The sequence below is a fragment of the Chenopodium quinoa genome, unplaced genomic scaffold, assembly GCF_001683475.1.
Source record: "Chenopodium quinoa cultivar QQ74 unplaced genomic scaffold, ASM168347v1, whole genome shotgun sequence".
NCBI lineage: Eukaryota > Viridiplantae > Streptophyta > Magnoliopsida > Caryophyllales > Amaranthaceae > Chenopodium > Chenopodium quinoa.
In genome coordinates this window covers 1,720,486-1,746,279 of record NW_018744239.1, presented here as the reverse complement: position 1 = coordinate 1,746,279, position 25,794 = coordinate 1,720,486, and the positions used below count along the sequence as shown (strand labels likewise).

The 25,794-nt window shown below is 37.9% G+C and overlaps 2 protein-coding genes across 2 annotated transcripts; one reads left to right on the top strand and one right to left on the bottom strand.

Annotated features, from left to right (window-relative positions):
- Window positions 1–2,893: 2,893 nt before the first annotated feature.
- LOC110694592 (uncharacterized protein K02A2.6-like) lies at window positions 2,894–4,126 on the bottom strand. Its single transcript, XM_021871758.1, has one exon. The coding sequence runs from the start codon at window positions 4,124–4,126 to the stop codon at window positions 2,894–2,896; it is 1,233 nt and encodes a 410-aa protein (XP_021727450.1).
- Window positions 4,127–20,867: 16,741 nt separating this feature from the next.
- On the top strand, window positions 20,868–25,516 carry LOC110694591 (WAT1-related protein At3g28050-like). Its single transcript, XM_021871757.1, has 6 exons — window positions 20,868–20,953; window positions 21,257–21,370; window positions 22,430–22,664; window positions 23,892–24,050; window positions 24,168–24,316; window positions 24,665–25,516. Exons 1-6 carry the CDS (start codon window positions 20,868–20,870, stop codon window positions 24,822–24,824), a joined length of 903 nt encoding a protein of 300 aa, XP_021727449.1. The 3' UTR covers window positions 24,825–25,516.
- Window positions 25,517–25,794: the final 278 nt, after the last annotated feature.

Sequence of the window (25,794 nt, the reverse complement as noted above, 5' to 3'; positions counted from 1 at the left end):
TTGATGGCTTGTGGTAAACCGTTCAGCTTGGCAGTTCCTGGCCTGGGAAGCATTTATCATGGCCTGAACAACATTTCGAGGTCTCCCAAACCTTCTTATTCTGGTTCATTCTTCCCGGCTCATTACTTGTATAGTTAGCTCGCATACTATTTTGGAACTCATCACAATCTTGATTTAGCTCTCCCAGGCTCTTTAATGACTATATTCTCGGGTTCTCAAAGTTCAAAGCATTTTAGGGATAAAAAAGCACGAGATCTGATACATGAAGGGACCACAACGAGGGTTGGGTGTATCGTGCCAAATAAGAACAAGAACATCGCTTTGTTTGATGATGGGAAGCTCGAGATTCCACAATTTGGCTACCTCATCTCCCTTCGCTCTAGCTACATTCTTGTACGCTCCGGTGACAAATTTTTCATAGAGCCTTACAATCCTCATCGATTTGGTAGGCAATTTGGGTTTTGTCAAGATGTTCCTGGTATGCTTACGCGTGCCATAGATGATCGTCAATCTGTACGCTATTATGAAGCTCTTCGGTATTGGGACTTGATTTTGTTTTATGGCAGTCAATCCCGGGTGTTGACTCCTTGTCTTTCCCTAAATTGGCGTGACCTTGTAACTCGGGCTTTTCGGTCTTGGTGGTCTAAAGTGACAGTTAATGACCTTAGAGAGAAGGTTGACATTCTTTGTGCAAGTATTGAAACTGATCCCAACAAGTCTAGGAAGAGCCAGGAACATGCTGGTGACACAAGTGCTTCTCGACCGAAGACCAATGCTGGTGGTAAAAGGAGTCATGAGCCTCTGTCCAGACAAGGCAACTCTAAATCGATGACAGCTAGAGATGTCAGCCAAGGAGGAAGCTCTAGTGACGGAGAATCTGACGTCAACTACAAGCATAAACGTAGGAGTAAGAGGCTATCAGACGTTGTTGATGAAGAGGACAACATTTTAAACGATGCGGACTCCTTTGGCGATCTTCGAGATTTTCCTATTGTTCCTACTAACATACCACTTGTAAGTTTTCGACACCTTTTTTTTTTTTAGGATGATCAAGACTTCGAGAGTGTCGCCGCTGAATTCTTAGAGGTTGAAGCTATTTTACCTATACCGAGACCAACTACTGGCAAGGGGAAAGCAATAAGGATCGCCACGAATAAAGTTTGTGACAATTATCCCAGTTTACCAAGGAAGGAAATACAGTCTCCTACTCAAAGCCTAAAGTCAGTAGATAGTCCTCATTCTCTTGAGCTTGCCTCCCACGCTTTAGAGGTTCAACAGTCAGTTGGTGATGACTGTACAACTTCATCTCAGCGTGTTTGCGCTCCTACTATGTCTGCAAACACGTTTTGACCAGGCCCCTTCTCTAGTAATATTTTTGCAGATGCAATAAAACACATAGGCGCTCAATACTTGGCAATGTTGTAAGCGTCACCTTATTCGGAGGTACCAAAAAGGTTTGAAGAAGCTTCCATGGTGTATCGAGGTATAAAAAACCTCAAGGGTGACCCGGCTCGGCTGAAGCGTAAAGTTGAGTATTATGTTTGTTCAGTCAAATCCTACCTTGCTTTGGAGGAGGCTGCAGCGAAACGACAAAGATATAAACAAGTAACAAGAGACATACTTGCTCAATTTGAGTTTCTCAAGCAAGCGGAGTTCAACCTTGCTAATGAGCAGAAAAAAGGCAAGAGCAATTGATGGAACAAGATGCCTTAGTCACAAAAAGAGTAGAAGTTCTTGAAGCTGAATTGACGAAAGCTTACGAAGAGAAGAATCGTCTAATAGATGACTTAGTGGCTAGCAAAGGATCTATCGCATCAATTTAAGAACAAATGAACGTTGCGAAGCAGATTTTGGACGACTTATGTGCAACTCCTATTCTGAGTGCTGATGAGATAGTCCAATTGGAGCAACAGAAAGTCCAACTTCAAGAGCTTCAGTCAATGCTCAAACCTTCCGAGTGGATCAGATGGATTGAGAATAGGCTACCCCTCTTTTTTTTTTTTTTTTTTTTTTTTTTTTTTTTTTTTTTATGGTTTAGCAGTTAACAAACACTACTTTTTTTGATTTTTTTTTAATTTTATTTTTCTCTTGATATTATTATTTCGTCGTACACTGTTTATACTCTTGCGGGCCAGGAGTATGGATTTTTTTTTCAGCCGTACACAGTTTATACTCTTGCGGGCCAGGAGTAGTACAATGATGATGATTTTTTTTTTTGATGTGGCTGCACTTGATTTTTTTTTCAAGCTGCCTATGTACTTGCTAAATAAACGGGTTATCTTGCAAGATCAAGCCAACGTAGTTCAAACAATACTTTTTTTTTGGTAAGCAGTTTATCCTCTTACTTAGGAGTTTACAAGGCTTTCACTTCATGAATAGTAGCGCTTTAAAAACTTGCCATTAATTGGACCTACGCGCAATCCCTCATCATCAACAATTTTGTATGCTCCATTAGTGTAGACTTCTCGTACCACATAAGGACCATCCCATTTTGATGTGAACTTATTTCTAGTTTTGTGCGAAGTAATGATAGGCCTTCTCACTGCCAGGACCATGTCTCCCACTTGAAAAGAACGAGGTCGAACCTTTTTTCTAAATGCACGTGTCATGCGAGCTTGATAGCATTGCAATTTCTGTTGAGCTTGTAATCTTTTCTCATCAAGTGCTTCAAGCTCAGCCAATCGAAGCTTGTCATTTTCATCACTAGTTAAATCCTCTTAAATGGCAATTCTTAGTGATGGAATTTGAACTTCCAAGGGTAGGACAACCTCAACACCATACACCAACGAATATGGGGTAGATTGTGTTGCATTCTTGTATGTCGTCCTATATGCCTAAAGTGCTTCCCCTATCTTTTCATGCCAGTCACGCTTAGGCTTTGGAACGACCTTGCTTAGCAAATTATAAAGCGTTTTGTTAATGCTTCAGCTAGACCATTTGTAGGAGCATTGTACATGGATGACTTATGTTGTGTGAACTTGAAATTTTGGCAAAGGCTATCCATCAAGTTGTTGACGAATGGTTTTCCATTGTCAGTGACAATTCTTTGAGTAATTCCATACCTATAAATGATATGGGTGCGAATGAAATCGACAACATTTTCTTTTTTCACCTCACGAAGGGGAATAGCTTCAGCCCACTTAGAAAAGTGACCAGTGGCAGCCAGTATATAAGCGTGACCACCAGATGACTTTGGTGAGATCGGACCAACCACGTCAAGACCCCATCCTTCGAATGGCCATGATGTCACAGTTGGATGTAGTGGTTCTGGAGGTTGGTGAATGAAGTTTGCATGAAATTGACATGCTTCACACTTTTTAACGAACTCCATGCAATCTTGTACCATTGAAGGCCAATAATATCCCGCCCTTTTGATACAATCATGAAGCTTAGGACTAGATTGAAGAGCTCCACAAATCCCTGAATGGAATTCCTCTATTGTATTGGCTGCCTCTTCATCTTCTAGACATCTCGACCATAGCTTGTCAAAAGATCGTCTATAAAGAGTCCCTTTGAAGAGAACAAAACGAGAGGCTCGACGGCGGAATTCTGTTCGATGTCGTGGATCATTAGGCAGCTTTTGGTGATCCAAATAGTCGATGATTGGTTGACGCCAGTCTTCTTTGTCAATTTGGCAGACAGTGATCATGTCAACCTCCTCGATCTCGTCATCTTCAACTTCATATTCTTCAGGTGCAACTACCCAACGATTGCAAACAGGCATAAACATGGTTTCCTCTGCCACCAATGCCAAAGTGGCTGCAAGACCAGCAAGGGCGTCAGCCATCTTGTTGGCACTCCTTGGAACATGGCTTAGCTTGACAATGTCAAACTTGTCGAGCAATCTTGATGCATGTTTGTGATAAGGAATTAAATCCTCTTTCTTGACTTCATATTCGCCTAAAAGTTGACTTATAACGAGTTGTGAATCTCCATAAACATCAAGATCTTGAATTCCCATTTCAACCGCCATTTGAAGACCCATAATAAGAGCTTGGTACTCAGCCATGTTGTTTGAGCACAACTGATTTAGCACAAATGAGTAAGGTAAAACGTGCTTTTCTGGCGACACAAAGACTACCCCTGCACCTGCGCCGTCTTGACGAGCAGCCCCATCAAAATACATTTCTCATGGTGGTAGTATTTCGATGTTAAACACATCTTCTCCAGGCAAATCAACGGACATCTCCCATTCAGGTGGTACTGGGTGGTCGGCAAAGAAGTCATCGATGGCTTGTCCTTTAACAGACTTTTGTGGTACGAACATTATATCGTACTGTTTGATGTGTACAGCCCATTTAGCTAGTCTTCCTGATAACAACGGTCTCGAGAGGATGTACTTGATTGGATCGACTTTTGAGACGACATGGACTGTATAAGCGTGCATGTAATGCTTCAACTTTTGAATCGCAAAAACTAATGCAAGATAATTTTTTTCAATTGGTGAATAATTCAACTCAACACCCACCAACGTTCGACTCAAGTAATAAAGAGCTATCTCCTTGCGATCTTCAATTTCTTGAACACACATTGCCCCCAATGATCTTTCTTGAGCAACAATGTAAAGGATTAGAGGTTTTCCTTTAACTGGCGCCCCCAAAACCGGCGGAGAGGACAAATAATTCTTTATATTGTTGAACGCTTTTTGACATGACTCATCCCATTTGAATGGAGCATCCTTTTTCATGAGATGACTAAATGGTTGACATCTGCCTGCAAGATTGGAGATGAACCTCCGAATATATGCAAGGCGCCCTTGGAGACCGCGTTGTTCTTTGAGATTTCGTGGTACAGGCATTTCTTGAATTGCCTTAATTTTGGTTTGATCAATTTCAATTCCCCTATGTTTTACGATAAAACCTAAAAATTTTCCTGAGGTAACACCGAACGCACATTTGAGAGGATTCATCTTCAATTGACATTTGCGTAGTCTTTCAAAGATTTTGAGAAGGTCACCTAGGTGATCCTCCCTCTTTTTAGACTTAACCACTAAATCGTCCACGTAGCACTCCACAATTTTGTGCATCATATCTTCAAAGATCTTTTTCATTTTACGCTGTTACGTGACCCTGTCATTTTTTAAAACGAACAACATAACTTTGTAGCAAAATATCCCTTTTGGGGTGCGAAATGTCGTGGCTTCTTGATCTTCAGGCGCCATGTGAATTTAATTGTATCCAGCTGTGCAATCCATGAATGACAATTCTTCATGTCCAGTGGTGGAATCGATCATGATTTCCGTGACTGGAAGTGGGAAGTCATCCTTGGGACATGCTTCATTCAACTCGGAAGTCCACACAAACTCGTAGTTGCCCATTTTTCTTCCTCACAGGGAAAATGTTTTCCATCCATGTAGGGTATTTGACTTCACGAATGAACCCTGCATCGATGAGTTTGTTTACCTCAAATTCAATTTCCGGGATCAACTCTGGCCTGAATCGCCTCTGTGATTGCTTCTTTGGACTCACACTCCTTTTTTATTGCTAATCGATGGACGACGACTTTCGGGTTAAGACCTGGCATTTCTTTGTAACTCCATGCAAAGACATCTTTGTACTCAGAGAGTAATTTGAAGTACTCTTGTTCTTCCGCTTGGGTAAGAAGAGCACTAATGTATATAGGGCGTGGGTCTTCAAGAGTGCCAAGGTTTAACTCTTTTAACTCATCTACTGTTGCTTTCCCCCCGTCTTCAAGTGTCTTGGGAGCTTCATCAGTTTCTATTTCCTCGTCGGGATTTGGCACCTCTTCAGCCGTCACATGGTTCGTGGAAACAATCTCCTTATGTTCCTCTATAGCATGGTCTGACGACTCATTTTGGTTAGTGAAAACCACGGTGCGAACTCTTGCCTTTAAAGGTTGTTTCTCAGTGATATCTATGTCTTGCTTTCTTTTCATGCGAGAGGGAACAACACTTTTTGACTCATCATTTTTTATGACATTGTCTTCCCTTTTCTTTATGCGACTAAAAGCTGACTGTCTTTGTTCTTTGCTAAAGGCATTTGTCATGCCTACGCGGTTAAATACAAATACTTTTTGTCTTAAGGGTTGCGAACTTGAAGTTTCTTTCACCCTATGGTCACATTCTCCAAGCCTATCGAACACTGAGACATGATTCCTCATAGTAGATGGTTGAAGTCGATCAAATACAAAAGTTCTGGGTGTGGGAACATCGCTCTCACCTTCACCTTCCTTGAGTTCTTTGGCAGTAATGTACTGTGAGGAAGAAGCGTCTAATTTACGCCATACACCAATTTTGATTGGTTTGGGGCGCTGAAACCCTAGGCCTGCCTTGGATTCTTGATAACTAGAGCCATAGTCAAGCAGTTTCTTCTGAGTATCATTGAGTCCGTTGGTTTTAATGTCTATGACCTTACCCATGGGTGTTGGGTTTTCAAAGTCATATCCTGCCTTTGCCAATAGCTTGTATGCATTTTGGCCGAATTTTGCTTTGTTAAGCTCCTTTGCCTTAGATGACTCTGTTGATAACTTAGAAATTGGGCTTTGCGCGCCTTTACCCAATGGTACAGTTGTTTTACCCTTCAAGTTTTGAAGAGTAGTGTCATCAATTGGCTTTGCTACCTTAGCATCAAGGTTAACCTCTCGACACACAAAAGGTGATTCTCCCTCCTTGCGACGTGATTTTGGGATGTATCGCAAAATAGGAGTTGATAACTTTGGCTTTTCTTTTATGACGAGCTGAGAGACACTCTTTTCGTCCACTTCTACCTTTTGTTGAGACTTCTCCTCGACAGGAGATGTCTTTTTGTCATTTGAAACCAAAGCAGTGCTTTCTTTAACTTCTCTTTTTCCTGTTGAAAGGACTTGGGAAGGTAGTATCTCACTTGACGCCTCTTCTTCTTCAAAAAACTTGGCGTCAGCAAAGTAAGAATCTGCTTTGCTAAAGGGTTTGACATCCCCATTTATTTTCTTTTCGCCTCCACGATAGTACTTGAGACATTGATGGAGGGTCGATGCTATCACACCATTCTCATGCAACCAAGGGCGTCCTAGAAACATTTTGTATGATGTCTTTGTGTCAATCACATGAAAGAGAGTTGATGACGTTAACTCTCCCATTGTGAGTTCTAGGCGTATTATGCCTATTGCACGCTGACTTTCAAGGTTAAATCCTTGGATCACTATGCGACTGCTAGAGAGTTCATCCATCTTGATTCCTAACTCTATCATAGTGGATTTTGGCATGATGTTGACAACAAATCCACCATCAATTAAAATGCGACTCACTTTTTGTTCACGGATGTACCCTAACACAAACAAGGGTCTATTGTGGGGTTTTGACTCCATCAACAAATCATCATCTGTGAACGCCAAGGCTGCGTTGCACGACACACATTTCGTGGCATCTTCCGCAGGTTCTCCAGCATTTTTCACCTTATCGGCATACAACTCTGGGCGTTAAAGTGAAAGAGATAACTGTTGACACATTTCTTTAGGCAAATGAAAAATTTGCCTCCATCCCATGCGCGAAGAAAGAGCATCCAAGACAGTAGATATTTTTTGATTTACTATCACCTCGGATTGTTGTACAACTGATTTTGTTGATGTATCATCATCAACTTGTTCCTCCTCACTTTCCACAAAGGAAACCATATTCGCCGTAACCACAGTATAGTAGTTTTCCGGGAAATATTCCTCCAAAGTTACAGGAGACAACGTCTCTTGCTCAAGCAAATCAATAGGGAGGACCTTTTGCTTGCTGGCCTTTTTTGCTTTCTTTTTACCCTTTGAATGCATGGATTTCCTCTTCTTTTGTTGCTTTCTTTTGCGATGAAAAGGTTGTGGTTTAGGATTATGCACTTGTTTCCTTGGCCTTCTCCTTGTCACCAATGTCCACCCTTTGTCATCATCTTCATCTCGGGAGTTAACATGTGTTTGGTGTTTAACCTGAGATGAGACTTCGTGTTGAATAGGTTGACTCTCAACAAGTATGATCACAGGCTCCAAACTACCAAATTGCAAAGTTTGAGCCTGAAATGATGGTTCAGTAGCTATCGAGGCATGATTTGATGTAACTGGCTCGTCGACATCTAGCTCGATTGTCCCATCCTTTGCCAATTACATAATTTTCTCCTTAAGTGTTATACACTTTTCAATAGGATGACTAATCAACCTATGATATAGACAATAATTGGGATCGGATGTCTTGTTCATCTGCTTAGGGCGCTTTGACTCAGGCAACTCGATGATTTTGTTTTCCAGCAATTTGTCTAACATGCCAGACAAGTTAGAATCTGGGAAAGGGTACTTCTTAGCTTGAAGCTCTTTCAAAGTGGGTTTATCTTTCTTGACAAATCTCGAAGATGAACCCTTACTTTCTTCTTTCTTCTTCCTTGAAATTTTGATGGGTGCAGAAGAAGTAGTCACAGACAACGTCTCCTTAGTTGAACTTTTGGAGGACTTGTCATTTTTATAATACTCCTTTTTTTCTTTCCTGGCTTCTGAAGCAAGCCCCTTTTTCTTCCTGTTGTAGGTGATTGAGAGTTCCATGTCATGAGCTCTCGTCGCCAACTCTTGAAAAGATCTTGGTTTGATACCCTTTAGGATGTAATGTAGTTCCCAACTCATCTCATTAATGCACATTTCTATGGCAGAAGTTTCAGTGAGTCGATCCTTACATTCCAAACTTAGAGCGCGCCAGCGGTTGATGTAATCAATGACTGGCTCTTCATCCCACTGCATAGTTTAAGTTAGCTCAGTCATGCTAACGACACGCTCAGTGCTGAAGAATCGCCCCAAAAACTCCATTTCCATTTGATCCCAACTGTCAATGGACTCAGCCTCTAAGTTGGTGTACCAGTCAAAAGCGGTTCCCTTAAGAGAACGAACAAATTTTTTAGCAAGCAAGTCACCCTTGGTACCACCATTGCTGCACGTCTCTATGAAGTGTGCAACATGTTGTTTTGGGTTACCCTTTCCATCAAAGAGTTGAAATTTTGGAGGTTGGTATCCAAACGACATTTTCAGCTCATCTATCCTCCTGGTGTAAGGCTTCACATAACGTCGGCTATTATATGAACCTCCCCCTCTAAGCTGGCTCTTGACAACATTGACTATCATAGCTTAAACTTGTTCAGCAGTGATTAAATTTGTGCCCCATTTGGCTTTAATTCCGCTGATTTAATGCTACCATCTAAGCTGTCATCGCTTTCAGTATCAATCGTTTTTTTCTCAAGTTTCTTTGTCAAAGCAGCAATTTGTTCATTTTGCTGTTTGATTTGAGCATCTTTTTCCTCCTCATCTTTCTTCAGCTGTTCAAGGGTACTGCTCATTTCAGCCAGTTGTTGTTCGACCGTCTTAGTGTGCGTCACCATAACAACAACAAAAGTAGGTTCAGGTGAACTCACACTAAACTCATTCTCATGTCCTTCATAAGAGTGATCGAAGGATAAGTTTGTATGGGTGACATGCTCTAATGAACCAAACACAAGACTCTCATGTGGTTCACGAGTGGAGGACGTGAGAGACCTCACAGAAGCAGCAAGACGAGCGCAAATTTTTCGTGCTTTGGTTGGGATTGACGCGGCACGTAAGCTTCTTGCGGCGGAGTCAACAACAGCTTGCTTCATCCCTCTAGTAACGATGCCCTCATCAGTTTGGCTGTTAAGCATTTCAGCCAACTCAACAGCCCTTTGTTGAGCTGTAGCAGAGATCCTTTTGACGGTAGGGGTCTTTGAGGCCATTTCATGTTTTTTTTAACGTGCGGAAACAGAGATGAGAGGCAGAGATAGTCCCATCGAGCGTGCCAAAAATTTGTTTACACAAATTTCGTGTCTAAATAAATAAAGACGGGAAATAAAGTATCAAATGAATTTATATTAATATATGAATTTTGGGTATAATTTCTGTATAAAAGTTTATAATAAAATAAACTAAGTCCTCTGATCCTGTTCCGCAGTTTGATGATGACACGTATGTGACACCTTTAGGTTGACGTTTGATGACGTCGACTTGAGTTTGAATACAGGGTGACGTTTGATGATGTCAACCTGTATTCAAGGGTTTTGTTTGAATAGACCTGAACGAGGGCTTTGAAGCTTAGTCCTGTTCAAATGTGTTTGAGTGTATCTGAACAAGTCGGCACGAGTTTGATATGCTTGTTGACTTACTTCAAAGAGAATTCCGTTTGAGTTTTATGAGCTCTTGGAATAATGATTTCTAGATCCCCTCAACTGATGGAGGAATGGTGTATTTGTAGGAGATGAGAACCCCTTGGATGGACTTAGTAGGTTTGGGCCTGGCCCATTTTATGACTTAGAAGTCTTTTAACCTGGTCCATTTGATTTATTTTATGACCCGAATCATATTTAATTAATTCAGATTATTTATTTAGGTGGGCCAAAATTAATTAAAATGGATCATTCATATGATTTTAACCCAAATTAATTTATTTAGTATAATGTATGACACTCATAAAATTTCCGTGTCTACAACGACAACGGTGGATTGGTGGCGGTAGATCGTAGATGTCCAACTTTTATTTTGATTCTTAATCAAATTTTGATTTTCTTAAATTAATTAAGAAAGTAAAAATAATAAATTAATTGCAAAAATGAATTTTTTATTAAAACATGCATTGAAAAGTCAAAGATTACATAACAAAGTAAATCCAATCAAATTATGCCACATAATAAGGTTTGTGGTAGTCACTTTTCAAACTGTAAAATTTTCAAATTTTTTCTCATCATCTAATATGAATAACAAAGTGTTGCCTTCAAGGTGCAAAGTATCCATTTCAATTTATTAGAGGAATTGAGGCACATATAGTAAATTTTGATTAGAATTAATTGGTGCATATATATATATATATATATATATATATATATATATATATATATATATATATTGTTTTTTTTTATGACAAGAAGAAAAGAAATTTCACTAATAAAATATAGTCAAATGACATTTACATATAATTTCTAGGAAACCAAGAATTCCAACACAAGAACGCACCTTAAAACTAAATATATCGTAGATTTAATTAACAATCGTGTTAATAAAAAATATCATTTGAAGCAATACAATCTATAATTTCGCAGTGATTCGGCTTAAAATCCACTGATACATAGTCGTTTGAATGAAAATACTCATATGATCCTCCGAATTCTTGTAAATATTATGAAATCCTACATCTACAATTCTTGCCATATAAATATAAAAAGAAAATATAAACTCAAGAGAAAAATCATCATCACAAGAATGGAAATCATGATTACCATTTCACGTTATGTTCAATGTCTTTGATTTGGTATTAATCCACGTAATACTCCATTTTTTAAGGGAAGAACCACATTAATAAATAAGTGGATTTAACTCTTCAAATTGTCAATTCGATCAGAAGTCGATTTTTTACTTGTGTGACAAATAAAGATATTGCTATAACGATATTTTTTTTTAAAAGCAAATTTTATTATAAATCGACAAAGTATATTCTCATCAAAATCTCAATCATGGTGGGTCTATTTAATTATTTACTTTTTTCCGTAAATGAGTGATGGTGGACTAAACTACGATGAATTTTCTATTAAAAGCCCAAAAGTATGTATTTTCAATTTTGGTGATACCAAAAGAAATACTTTGTAATAAGTTTGGAGAGAAAATTCCATTGTGAAACGGGAAAAAAAAATGTGGGAATTGAAATTGGAAATAATATTATTGGCAATGGAAGGAATAAGTGTAAGTACAAATACATTAAGCAAAGCAGCCATGGCTAAATGAATCTATCTATATATTATACTAAAAGACAAGCGCCTCAATGTGAAGATGACAAATGTCATTCTCTCATTGGCTTATCTTAAACATAAAATATATCTATATAATTACTGTTTACATGTTCAAGCATAGTTATTTTTATTAAACTTCAAACAATAAAAGCAAGTTTCTATACATGTATAAGATTTTCATAATTTCCTAACATAAATATTGATTTAATTTTTTTTATAATAAATATATACTTTCCAATACTACAAATAATCCATAAAGTCTTTCCAATCTTTATTTATAGTCAAGTTAAAGAATAATAACTAATTTGAAACAATATGATTAAAGTGGCATAATTAAGGAACCAAATATTTCGTATTTTGAAAGACTAATATTGTTTTTTTTTTTTTGTATGAAAATTAAATTTATAGTCAAGTTAAAGAATAATAACTAATTTGAAGCAATATGATTAAAGTGGCATAATTAAGGAAACAAATATTTCGTATTTTGAAAGGCTAATATTTTTTTTTATGAAAATTAAATAAAATCGATAGAACTTAGTTTGACGTCAATTATGAAATCAATACAAACATTTAAAAAAAAAATCAGATGTACAATAAAATATTGTGCACCTATTATAAAATGGGATTTGTTAAACATCGCCCACAAATTACTACATAAAGCCCACAAAATTCACTTGGTTTGACAAAATTGCCCTTGACCTTAAAAAAAACACTCACACTCTCATCACTCACACTCTCATTGCTCATCTTCTTTCAACCTCTCTTAAAAAAAAAAAATTCAAACAACGGCAATGTCGAGGCGGCAAGGCAAGGAATTGGCGGCGGCGGCGGAGGGAAGGATGTCCCAAGGAGGCAAGGTACAATTTGTAAAAAAAAAAAAAAAACAAAGGGAAAAACCGCCGTGACGGCGGTGGGGCGCCCTGGCTGGACGCCCAGCAAGCGGTGGTGGCGCCAGCTGCAGACGCCGCCACCAGTTGGCTGGCGCCTGGGCTGGACGCCATAGCCACGGTTGTGGCGTTTATTCAAGGCGCCGCAGCCGTGGCTGTGGCGTCCAGCCCAGGCGCCAGCCCACTGGTGGCGGCGTCTGCAGCTGGCGCCACCACCGCTGGCTGGGCGTCCAGCCAAGGCGCCCCCCCCCCTTTTTTTTATATTTGTTTTAAAATATTGTTTTTAATTTTTTTTATTTTTTTTTTGTGTAATATATTTTTGAATTGTTTTTATATTTTGTTGTTTATTTTTATAAATTTTTTCAATTTCGTTGTATTTTTTCTATGTTTATATTTTGTTTACAATTATTTGTATGTTTTTAGTTTATTTGATTTGGGAGTGGTAGCTATTTTTCGTATAAATTTTTGTATGTTTATATATTTTAAAATTTTGTGTAGAATTCACTAGGTCGTCATGGTGCGGGGAAAAATGTAGAGCTTCTTAGTAGAAGCTATTTAGTGGAGAGGTCGGGGCATAGACATGTCAGATCCCGTGGTATTTCGGCCTCAGCTCGTAGAGAACGGATCCACCGTCGGAATGAGGATGACGATGACGATGATGATGCTGAGGAGGGTGACCAGGAGGAGGAGCAGGAGGAGGGCGCAGATGAGGATGAGGATGTGGACGATGGCAGTGGACCGTATGATGATTACGGTCCATTCAGTCAGAGGGTTGATGACATGTACGAGACACATATGGTGGAGGTGCGTAAGGGTAGGGGTGGTAGGTTTGTTAGTAGATCTGGCACATCATCTGCGTCCACTGTATCTGGGGCAAGCAGGAAACGGTCGAGGGCCGGTAATGATTCTTGGGTTGTTAGGAGTGAGGTGCCCGGTGGGCCTGTTGACGGGAGTGTGATTCCTAGCTTTCTAGGACACATAGCTGCCCGTATTTGGGAGGACCAGGAGAGGCCTTCAGTTACGGGGTTGTTGAAATGTCATACCCGGGAAAAGACTTGTAGCTTTTTGCGTACATGGGCTGAGGCTTGGCCGGCGGAGAGCGAGATGTTCGAGCGACTGGAGGGCACTGGGGTGAATCACGTTCCTGCCACCATGCACGATAAGATTGACAGTACGCTGATCACGGCTTTCATTGAGCGATGGCAGCCGGATACAAACTCTTTCCACCTTCCGTTCGGTGAGATGACGATCATGTTACATGACGTCGAGGCCATTCTGGGGATTCGTGTTGAGGGTAAACGACTTTGTGCTGTGGCTGATGCGGATCAGGCAGATTTGCTGGCAGAGTTGTTGGTGGTGGACAGGGCTGCACTGTACACCGAGGCGCTAGGTGTTTGGGAACACGGAGGTGTGAAGATCGCATCCGTGTTGCAGCGGTGTTTGTACCCCAGTGCACGTAGGACGCACGACGCACAGTTGAGTGCTTATGTTTTTCTACTCCTCGGATGTACCTTGTTTCCGGATAAGAGCGGCGGAAACAAGCTCAGGCCACGCGACATAGTGGAGGCGTGTGACCCCGACAGTGTAGGCCAGTTTTCCTGGGGATCGGCTACGTTGGCGTATTTGTATCGCCAACTAGGATTTGCGAGTCGGGCTGACGCGGCAGGTATCACTGGGTGTCTGACTCTATTGCAGACCTGGATATACGAGTACTTTCCTGCATTGCGACCACATCGTGACCCAGTTCCTATTGATGAGGGGATGCCGCGTGCTTGTGCGTGGAGTCCGCGCTCGGAGAAGAAGTCCGTTGACCGCCTCCGATCGATACGGTTGTTGCTGGACAGGCTGTCCCCCTTAGAGGTAACGTTTATAAATTGTTTCTACATTTTATTATTTGCACATATTATATTCATGTTATTAAATTTTAAAACTATGTGCAGGTGAACTGGATGCCTTTCGGCCCGAACCCTAGTGTTAGGGTACCCAGGACCCTGTACACGGGACTCATTCAGTATCGTGAGATCGTCGAGGCGTACATGCCCCAGCGTTGTCTTCGCCAGCTTGGATTTGTCCAAGTTGTCCCTCCTCCCCCGGCATGCCCGATGAAGGCGGTCCGACCTGCATCTTCGAGGGACTACGTCGTGCAATGGCCGGATATCATGACCGGGACGTGGGACCAGTTTCCGATGGTGGCCCGCTTATGGACTGCGGAGTTACAGCGGCCGCCCTCTGGGGTTACTCCCATGTGTGACCATTACTACATGGAATGGTTCAACCGGTATTCGCACCCGTGGTTGATCGCAGATCTCGACCACAGCGATGATGATTATGTGCCACCGCCTACTGCCATGGAAGCGGTATGTCTTATATTATATTTATCGTTGTCTTTTAATTAAGTTTTATATGTTGTTATTGTATTTCATCTTCTGTTTTTTGTTGTATGCAGTGGATGGGAAAGATAATGCAGGACGTACAGAAACTCTCTCTTGAGAAGGACAGCATGAGTGCAACAGGGAGAGCTGTTGTTGATAGTCTGGAACAGACCCTTGCGCAGTGGGAGTCGTCGTCGAGGAGGGATTACTGATTGTTTTGTCATTTTATTTATAGAGAACTTTAAATATCATCGTTTTAATTTATTAAATTGGACATTATGTTGTAAGTTTGTAACATTTTAGATTGTTCTTTTAGCTTCCAACTTAATCATTGCTGTTTTTAAATTTTGATATAACCGTTCGTGGATCCGCGCAACTTACCCATGCAACATATAGAATGCAGTAAGCAATACAATGTAAAAGATTAATGTTCTCATTAAAAGAGCAACGTACAAATAAGATTACAAATAAAGAATGTAAACATGAAAAACTAAAATGCAGCTAGGGTGTTCCATTCGTGGATCCGGTCATGATATAGCGCATCCCAACCCTCTACGCTCGCTGTGCGAATGTTGTACCACCGAGGTATAATCGGTGGCACTGGAAAATCGGATGACATGTCTAGTCGGATGAAATGTCTGTATGACGACCCAAGAAACGCAATAGCTAGCTCTCTGACCGGTGTGGTGACAGTCTCACGCGACCGCTAAGGGAGAACCGTGGTACAAGGATAATAAGCTTGACTATGCACTCCCAGGCCGAAATGCATGACTGCGCATTTGTAAATGTTTGCAACGGCAAACAGATCTAGGGGCGCGTCAAAATAATGATTTTGGTCGCAAGGTCCACCTCCCCACCGGATACGCCGCAGAGCGCCATCCAAGTCATCCTGGTACACATGACGATAAACATTTCGGTTAGATGCAATTTCGCTGTACATCAACTGACGCACCAAACCGTAGTTGTGTTCGCCCATTTGAAAAACATCAGCCACGACCCGGAATCCGCAGTTACCATCTCCGACTACATCATTCCACCCTTCCAAGTACGGCATGATGATCGCAGGTATCCTTTCCTTGTACGGAAACTGATCAACATCGTTTCTTCCTATTCACCATATAATTATAGACAGTTAAGAAGGCAGGAGTAACACTTTAAAACTATGTGCAATGTAAACAACCAAAACGTACCAGTTCTCAGGGGCATATTCACAGACGATGAAGATTGACTACGACTAGATGACGATGTCCGACCACGAGCACGACCACGACCAAGACCACGGATATACTCAAACGCACTCCTGTTCCGCCGTTGTCGACCTCGAGGACGGTCAACTCCTTCGGGTTCCTCATAATCTAAGGTAGACGTGTGGAACATGTCATGAAGTACATGAGTAGCGTCACGAATAATAGAAGGATGGCTGGAGGACACTCGGTCGTACATCGAACAAAACTGCTCCAACTCCTCCTGTTCACGGTCGGCCGTTTGAGTGTCTGCATGCTCACCAATAACAAGCGTCCTGCAGAATGAATGGACCTGATCAACATGTAACGACGCCCTTTCTTCTGTAATAACGCAGTGAATGGTGCATGCGCAAGGTAATCCATGAGTTACTGAAATAGCACACCCACACCGAGCATACACTTCGTCAGCCAAGTCCCTCATCCTGTTCAGCTCAGTGAAAATCAACCCCAAGCAGTAGTGCGACACACGACCATGGAGAATCTTAAATATAAAATGGCTATACATCGTACCATGTCGTCGTCTGGAGTCCTCTAGAGAGTTCCTGATGTCGTTCTTCTGAGTTTCAATTGACTTGTTCAGTCTAGCGAACAGTGTATCCAAAGCAGCGGTCGATGAATCAATCCAGTCCTTGGTAGCTCTATGAGCGCTCTCAACTCTACATGTTGTAGTGTTCCCAAAATGAAGTACCTGGTTTGTCCAATATTTGACAAACTTTTCCCTGTGAGGGACCCATTGATGCATCACATAGTCCACCAGTGCCGGACACCACTGGTACGAATCCCTGAAGTTAGCCAATGCTCGCTCATACGCTTCCTCTGTGGTAGCCTGTAGGATCTTCCGCCACTTACCATTCACCAATCTCTCTGCCATTTCCAAATTCTTCTTGAAAAGGTTGTAGGCTTTCACTTTCACGCAGTTGTTGATGTGCCATGTGCACAATAAGTGGTTCGATTCGGGAAACAGCTCTGCTATGGGGGCAAAGAGACCTCCCTCACAGTCGCTGACGATGGCTGCTGGATGAACATTAGGCCCGATGTAGTTTCTCAGCTTCTCCAACACCCAATAATAACTTGGAGCCGTCTCATCCTTGATGATTGCATGACCAATCAGAAAGTTCTGGTTCGTTGGAGTCATCCCCATGATCTCAACCAGTGGGAACTTGTACTTGTTTGTCTAGTACGTTGAGTCGATTAAAATCACAAATGGCCAAGACTTGATTATATCAGCACAATCAGGATGCACAAGGAAAAGATGAGTCACCTCCGCTGTATCTTCATCAGAATCAAACCAGAACAGGTAACCACGTGACTGTGCCTGGTGTAGCAGCTGCTGTATAGGGTTCCTTCCCTCTGACCGTTCAAACCTGAGTTGTTGTATGACGTTGTAGATGTGTCTTCGGTTTGGATGGTCTTCTGGAAATTTCTCTAACACAGATGCTAATATTTTAGCAGGCTTCACTTGAGCATCACTCATTTCTTTCACAACTAGTTTCGCAGCAGGACTTAAGCCGCTCAGTTGTCGATGACCCTCTTCATATACTATCATCTCATGGTTGTGATACCCCCATTTAGAGTTACCAATCACTTCCCAACCGTCACGACTCCGTAGTTGTCGAACCTTTACTCTGAACTCACACCCACAACCTTTCCGCTTTGTATCAAACCGAGTGGCTGTACGAAAATCTCTTTCTTCTCTTTTGCGATAACGGTCACATCTCAAAATGCGATCCATTCTACCATCCCGTTGAGATTTATGAGTTACTACTACCAAGCAAAATCCAGCTGCAATTGCAACCTGTTTTGCCCAATCAATCGCCTGTTGAGCTTCTTCGAATGGACCATCATGTCCAAATATCCCACTGTAATCATTTTCGTCTCCACCATATTCCTGCATCAATTATATATTACAATAAATACATTTAACGGATAATACATTTAATTTCTATATTTACACAGAATTAACACAAAAAAAAAGCATAATTATATATAATCAAACTTAATTTTTATAAAAACCCAATTCGAATTTTCAAACTAAATTTAAAAATATACCATTTCGAATTTTCAAATTTAATTTTAAAAAAACCTATTTCGAATTTTCAAATTTAATTTAAAAAAAACCCATTTCAAATTTTTTTTAAAAATCATTTTCGATTTTTTTTTTTAAAAAAAAATTAAATAAAAAACAACAACAAAATCAAAAAAGAAAAAAAAAATTAATTTATAAGGGTGGCGTCTGCCAGGGCTGCCACAGCCACTGGACTGGCGCCTGGCAGGGCCGCCTCAGCCAGTAGAGTGGCGCCTGGCCAGGACGCCAGTCTGGTGGTCTGGGCGTCTGGGCTGGACGCCACTCTGGTGGTTCTGGCGTCTGGCTTGGACGTCCAGGCTACGGTTTGGGCGTCCATCCTAGGCGCCGGAGCCACTCCGACGGTAAACCGTGAATTTTAACGGTGACTTACCTCGTTTTCCGTCGACGACGACGTACCTCCGGCGTCCCCCGCATCTCCGGCCTGCCCTCCGGTCTCCCCCGGCGAGCCAGTACGGCTCCACATTTTTTACACCGAGATTATTTCAATTTTAGAAAATGGGCATAATGGTCAAACCATATCATATTTGTGGGCTTTATATGGTAAATTGCGGGCGATGTTTAGCGTTTCACTATAAAATCTACCCTGTAATGAATGAAAGTTACTTATGTTTTATTGATAAAAGTTACCCAAAATAGTCTACAAGTTATCCTAAATTGAATTCAAGTAATCTGTTGAATACAAAAGTTTTTGATAAAGATACAAAATAGTGTAAAAATTACTTTTATCGTTTGTTGTACACCTTGACAAATACTGAATGCTGAGCCGAAATGTTGTCTTGGAATAAAATACATAATCTTGAACAAAAATTTAATTTTAATCGGCCTTTCATTTTCTATACAATGTCTTTTACAATGACCTTTTGTTTTTCTTGCATTAAAAAAAAAAAAAAACTGAACCATTAACCAATCTAAACAAGAAGAATAAAAGTTAAATTGAATTAGACATTTGACGGAAAAAGGATAGATATAAAATATATTATAACTATTACTCGTGTTTTAAATTGTAATATTCGTATTAACAATGCTATTACTTATGAATTTTTTATAGAAAAACTAACATTTTGATTTAAAAATAGTGCATTGCTCATGTACTATACCAGATATACAACAATCATGTGCAATAATTTATGTTGTATTATACATAATAATACTTTTAACTATAATAGTATGTGTATATAATATAATATTTTTTATAATATAAAAAAGTAATATTTTATAACACGTGTCCTCCATACCAAGTGTTTGTTTGTTGGTGTAGTGGTGATTGTGACTACACTTGGTAGGGAGGACCTGTGTTTGCTCCCCTGCAACAACAATCGAAAGGGGATTGGAACCTAATAGCCTAGAACAGATCCTCAAATCTGGATTAGCCCAAAGGGTGAAGCGGATAGAACACCCAAAACTCAATGCATATATGACGGGAATTAACTTATCCAAAATCTATCTTATACAAAACTCCAAAGTCTAAATTTTTTTTCAAAATATAATAATAACATTTGTAAATTTTTGTTAATATGAAAGATATAAACCTATCAAAATGTATCTATAGTTAAATTGTTTAATAACTTATATCGAATGCGTAGTTTTATTAAAATTATTTGCATGTAATCATTAAATGTGTTGGATGTTGTGTAGCTATGCAATGTCCAAAACTTTAGTTGAGTGACTTTGATTTAGTGATTGTACGGTTAAAAGATATTGACTTCGATCTTGAAACCTAATAGTCTAATAAATTCTAAATAGAAAAATTAAAACAAAAGGAAATGAAAATAGTAAATGGCTATAAATATTGAAATAAACATAACCTTTTAAATCAATTTAGCGAATTCAAGAGACAATTTTAAGGCTTTTAAAATTAAATGGGGGAAAATATATGTAAAAAGAACATTTTTAGATATATAAATGTCCATGCACTATTATAAGAGTTTTGTTAACCATTTTATAATTAAGGTAGGGATAAATCTTAGTAATATATACTTTGTATATTTTATTTATATAAAATTATCAGTATCCATACCTATATACGAAATATTTGTGTTGTATACTATATTTAATCAGTTGTTGGTTATATATATGACTATTATATAATATATAGTTTTTGGCACAATGCTTAACTTAGGAAAATATATGTTCTGGTAGGTCAAATATAAGGTTATTATTGTGTCTATAGATTGAATGAGTGCGACGGATAAATAAAACATGTATATATTAGATTGATTGTAGTTACTGATGCGAATGGTATGATAAGAAAATTTTAGTTTTTTCTCAATGGGAGATATAAATAAATTAGTCCACTTCTTATATAGCTATGTAGAGTATTATTCAATTATTTTTCAATTAATAAAATAACATTATAAAAAATTAAAAAAAATTCAAATAACATAAAATACTATTCAAATAACGTTTCTTTAACTTTTTTTTTTATTGACAATTAGTAACCAAGTCCTTTAATAGTAAATGAATTACCTTTGTTTTTATTTTTATTTTTCCTACGGGTTTAATAATTTGATTTATAAATCGTGCATCGCACGGGCACTATGCTAGTGAGCAACTATATCTTCACTACTTATACTCATGGTATTTCTCTCTTCTTTCTTGTTCCCTTGGCTTTCTTTTTACACAGGTACGTTATCAATCATTCCATCAAGAAACTCGTCAATTACTACCTCTGTTCGGATTTAGTTGTCACATTATTATTTATCAAGATATTTTTTTATTGGATATGAACAGAAAAACTCCACCTCCTCCCCTTGGATGGTCTATAATTATGAGGCTTTTTCTCCTTGGAGCTGAGTTCTCAAGTTTGTATTTTTAATCTATGTTTCTCTTCTATGGTTGATCAACTTAATATTGAAATTAATGAAATAATGATTATTTAGATTATACTAATCTTCAAAATTATTGAAAATATGTATTAAAAATGCAGTTGTGGATGCTCCATCTTTTTGTTTGTTGGAATACGATATAGCTCACCAACTCTTGCATCGGCAATAAATAATCTTTCCCCTGCTTTCACATTCATCATAGCCATTATTTTGAGGTAATTAATTTCGAATATTTGATACATTCTAGCTAATTTCGTATCTTTGGTTGGGTAGAACATCTTTTTCATGACTAACAACATTATGGCATACTAGTATTCTTGCTTAAAGTCATTACTTTATCTGCCACAGTATTCTTTGTTTCCTTTTTTCCTTTGCTTGTTTAGTTCGTTTAATTTTTCTTAGTCTATTGCTTGTGTTCAACTTCTACCCCTCCACGGCTCTATCTCACCCAAAAAAAAGGTTTTATACCACGTATAAACTATAAAGTACTAGCATGAAGTATTTTGTATATACCATTCATTTTCATTGGTAAGTTGGTGCGAAACTAACCTTTTGACTTTGAGATCATGAGTTCGAGTTCAACCAACCAGGGGCGGAGCTAGAAATTTTTTATTAGGGGGGCCAAACTTAATTAGTATATATACTAATTTTTGTAATGTCAAAAAGAGTGAGACCAATTCAAGTATTAAAAAGAAAATTTTTTAAAAAAAAACTAAGTAATGAATATATTTGAAAAAGGGATTCTAATGTTCTAGAGTAGCGATATAATCTATTTAATACGAGATAGTAAAAGAAGTAAAACATTAGTAGTATAAAAAAAAAAAAAAAAAAAAAAAAAAATGCAAGGGATGGGGTTTGAGCTTGGGATCATCTTGAAATTGCCTATAACTCACTTATCTACCAACTGAGCTATGGTATAACTAACATAAAATGCTGCAACAATTAATAGATAATTTAAACCAAGGGGGAGGCCCTAGCCCACCCTAGCCCCCCTTGGTTCTGCCACTGCAACCAACTACATTTGCTTGGGAGTAGGGGGATTCCCTCATCCCCCTCTATTCTCAAAATCTCAAGAGTTGATCTACAGAGCTAAGTTAGTTGTACCTGTGAAAGATGTCACTTCAGCAGAGTCCTTCCTTCATCTTACCTTTAATAAAGGAATAAATAGTAGAAAGTTATAGTCAAAGTATGCTACATATATAAATTAAATTATTGTAAATTAGTCAACCTTATTTAATTTTTCATTGAATTGATGGTTTTTCAAATATATGTAGGATGGAGATGATAAATTTTAGTGCACGAAGTAGCACACTTAAGTCGATTGGAACAATAGTCTCAATCATTGGAGCATTCATAGTGACATTCTACCAAGGACTACCAATCATATTTTTCTCTTCACCAAACAAGCTATTGCTCCACTCCTTATTTGAAACTCAACCAAATTGGGCCGTTGGAGCGCTGTTGCTTGCCACTAGTAGCATTTTTCTATCCCTCACTTATATTGCAAAGGTAAGATAATTCAATCTTTACACGTTATTAGGTATGACAAATGGACAATATTAAATAGATATCCGCTAATCCGCTCTACATGTTTTAAATAAATGGATAAAAATTCGAATTAAATGGATGAGAAGTGGGTGACGGATGAAACGGGTGATGGATCGGATCGGATGCGGATGGGGATGCAGATGATATTTTATTTCACCCACTAACCATCTTCCTACCCGTTTAAAATATATTTAAATTTTTATCTAAGAATTTTAATAATAAAATATAAAATGTGCAAGATTTTTTTTTTTTGTTGCAAATTGATTTTTTCAAACTTCCTCAAATTTAAAAAAAATTAAAATTAATTTTATCAAACAACATGTTTTATAGTGTCTTTTTTTTTATTAATAAAAAAAAATACGAAAATTAGACTTTATGTGAAGTTTTTTCACTTTAACTACTTCAACCATTAATCATTTGCTCAACACCCATTTCATTTGCATATGATGGACGAACGGATATGGATGATGGGTGAAGCGAATGACGGGTGAATATGGATGAGCGAATGGAATAATGGATGAATGTGGATGAGCTCCACCTGCTTCGAATCAGATCCATTGTCATCTCTACGCGATACACACATACACTAAAACAAAAATAGGCTTTTAGATAATTATTACTCTCTATGTACCTATTTTTTGTGCCATTTGACTTTTTATAGTTTCAAGATGCATTTTAAAACGTATATACCTTCATTTTTATACGCATAAAAATTATAAAACTTGATATTAATAAACTATAATGAGACAAATTTAACAAAACCGCACATGACTATATTATTTCTTGTTGATTAATGAAAATTTATGGTTATAGTTTTTGAAGTTTGACCCATTTTTTTACACTGACGCAAAAAAATAGGGTTAGATGAAGTAGTTTGTAAGTTTGTATCATATGAAGTATACCATTCCAAGTTTTTTTTTTTTTTTTTTTTTTTTTGGCTATTCACACCTTTTAATGATGACATTTTACAGTTTTATCCCCTATACAACACAAAAGGGCATATTTTTGCATACATGAATTCTTAAGTTTGCCAATTGCAATCTCATCTTTTCACTCGCTCTATCATTTCTTTTTTAAAATCTTGTGTAAAAAACGTGTTACTTACAATACAATAAGGAACAAAGGTAGCTAGTAATTATAGTATTTTTCTTTGTGTAAAAAACATGTTAATTACAATGTTTTTTTCAGACTTGGATTGCTAGAGATTTCCAATCAGAGGTGCTAATAACACTAATAAGCTGCTTCTTTGAGACAATAGTGGCAGCAATCGTTACTTTGATTGCAGAAAATGATGCAAGTGTTTGGACACCAACCATTAATATCGAAATGATTGCTATTTTCTTTGGGGTAATAATTCAAACTTATAGCAAGATCATCATGTTAATAATCTTCCTAATTAAAGAACCAAATTAAATTAACAAAATTAATACTAATTGGTGTTCGTTAAAAATGATATTTTAACAGGCTTTCGATGTTGGTATAGTAAATACCGTGAATACTTGGGCATGCAGAGTTAAGGGACCAGTTTTTGTGGCTATGTTTAAGCCACTTCAAATGATTATTGCTGTTAACTTGGGTGTTTCTTTTCTAGGAGATGTTCTTCATGTTGGGAGGTACAATCACTAATTTTTTTCAAATTCAACTATTTCAACTTATTATTACTTAGACGTTAAATGGGTAACATAAAAGAGGTTCCCGTCCTAAATTAGGTAAGAGATCATAAGACGTAACAATTGCTGGATACCCCTTTTAAAATGGAAACACCTTTTTAAATTGATCCTTTTAATAGTTTATTTTTATAGTTTATATGTACCGACATGTGACAATTGTCTAAAACACTATAGATTTTATAATAAAAAACGTGTATCTAATTAATCTTTCTAAGCTTATATCCTGTGACATACTTGGTACAATGTATCATAGTGAAATGCTGAACTATGAAAAAAATGTTTATCATATAGTGTAATTGGAGGAATAATCATAGCTTTGGGATTCTACACCGTAATGAAGGGGAAAGCCGAAGAAGAAACGTTCAAGGAAATTGATGAGAATAGATGCAATGAAGAGGAGATATGTTCTCATAAAGTCCCTATGTTGCAGAACAGAAGCATAGATGCATAAAAATTACACGAGGTTATCCAATTATTGAGTGATTCAATATTTCAATTTAATGTTTGGTCAACAAGTGTAGCAAATTGTTCCTTCAAAAAAAAAAAAAAAAAAAAAAAAAAAAAACACTAGTGTAGCTAACTGTAATTAACCACAAAATTGCATTATTTGTGACCAAATAAAGGGTAATAGTTTTTTTTTTTTTTTTTTTTTTTTTTTTTTTTTTTTTTTTGTGCAAACGAGGGGTAGAGCCCCGGGAACTAAAACAAAAGGCCAACTGTTCAAAACCCCCTTATGGCACCGGTTTTGAACCGGTGGGCATTTGGGGGGTGGCAATAGCTTCTTTAAAAGCCACCTGTTCAAAACCGGTGGCAAAAACTATTATTGCCATCGGTTAACCAGTGGCATTATATATTATTGCCACCGGTTAATACTCAATTCCCGCTTCTTTTTTTTTTGATATTAAATTTAATGCCACCGGTTAATCGGTGGCAATTCTCCCATATAATTTTTTTTTATTCACTTGAAATACCAAACAATCAAACAAACAAAAAAAAATTCCAACATCAAAATATAAATCGAATATCATATTATCATTCAATATATATAATCGAAAACTTACAACATATAATCAAAAAAATAATTTACAATGTAAATCAATATAATTGAAGTATCGAACAATTACAACATATAAATAAATAAAAAATACAATATAAATCAAAAAAAAATTACAACATAAAAAAAAAAAAAAAAAAAAAAACCATACAACATCTAAATCAATATTCCTAAATCTATTCTTCGATTTAAGATCTAAATCAATATACATGCATCAATTAAAATAAAAACAAATAAATTGATTAAAATATATAAGCTGAAAAAAAAAAAAAAAAACAGAACACTAAAACCCAGAAGATCGAATTATACCCAGAAAAAAAAGAATGTACCCATAATTAAAATCGAATAAAACCCAGAAGATCGAATT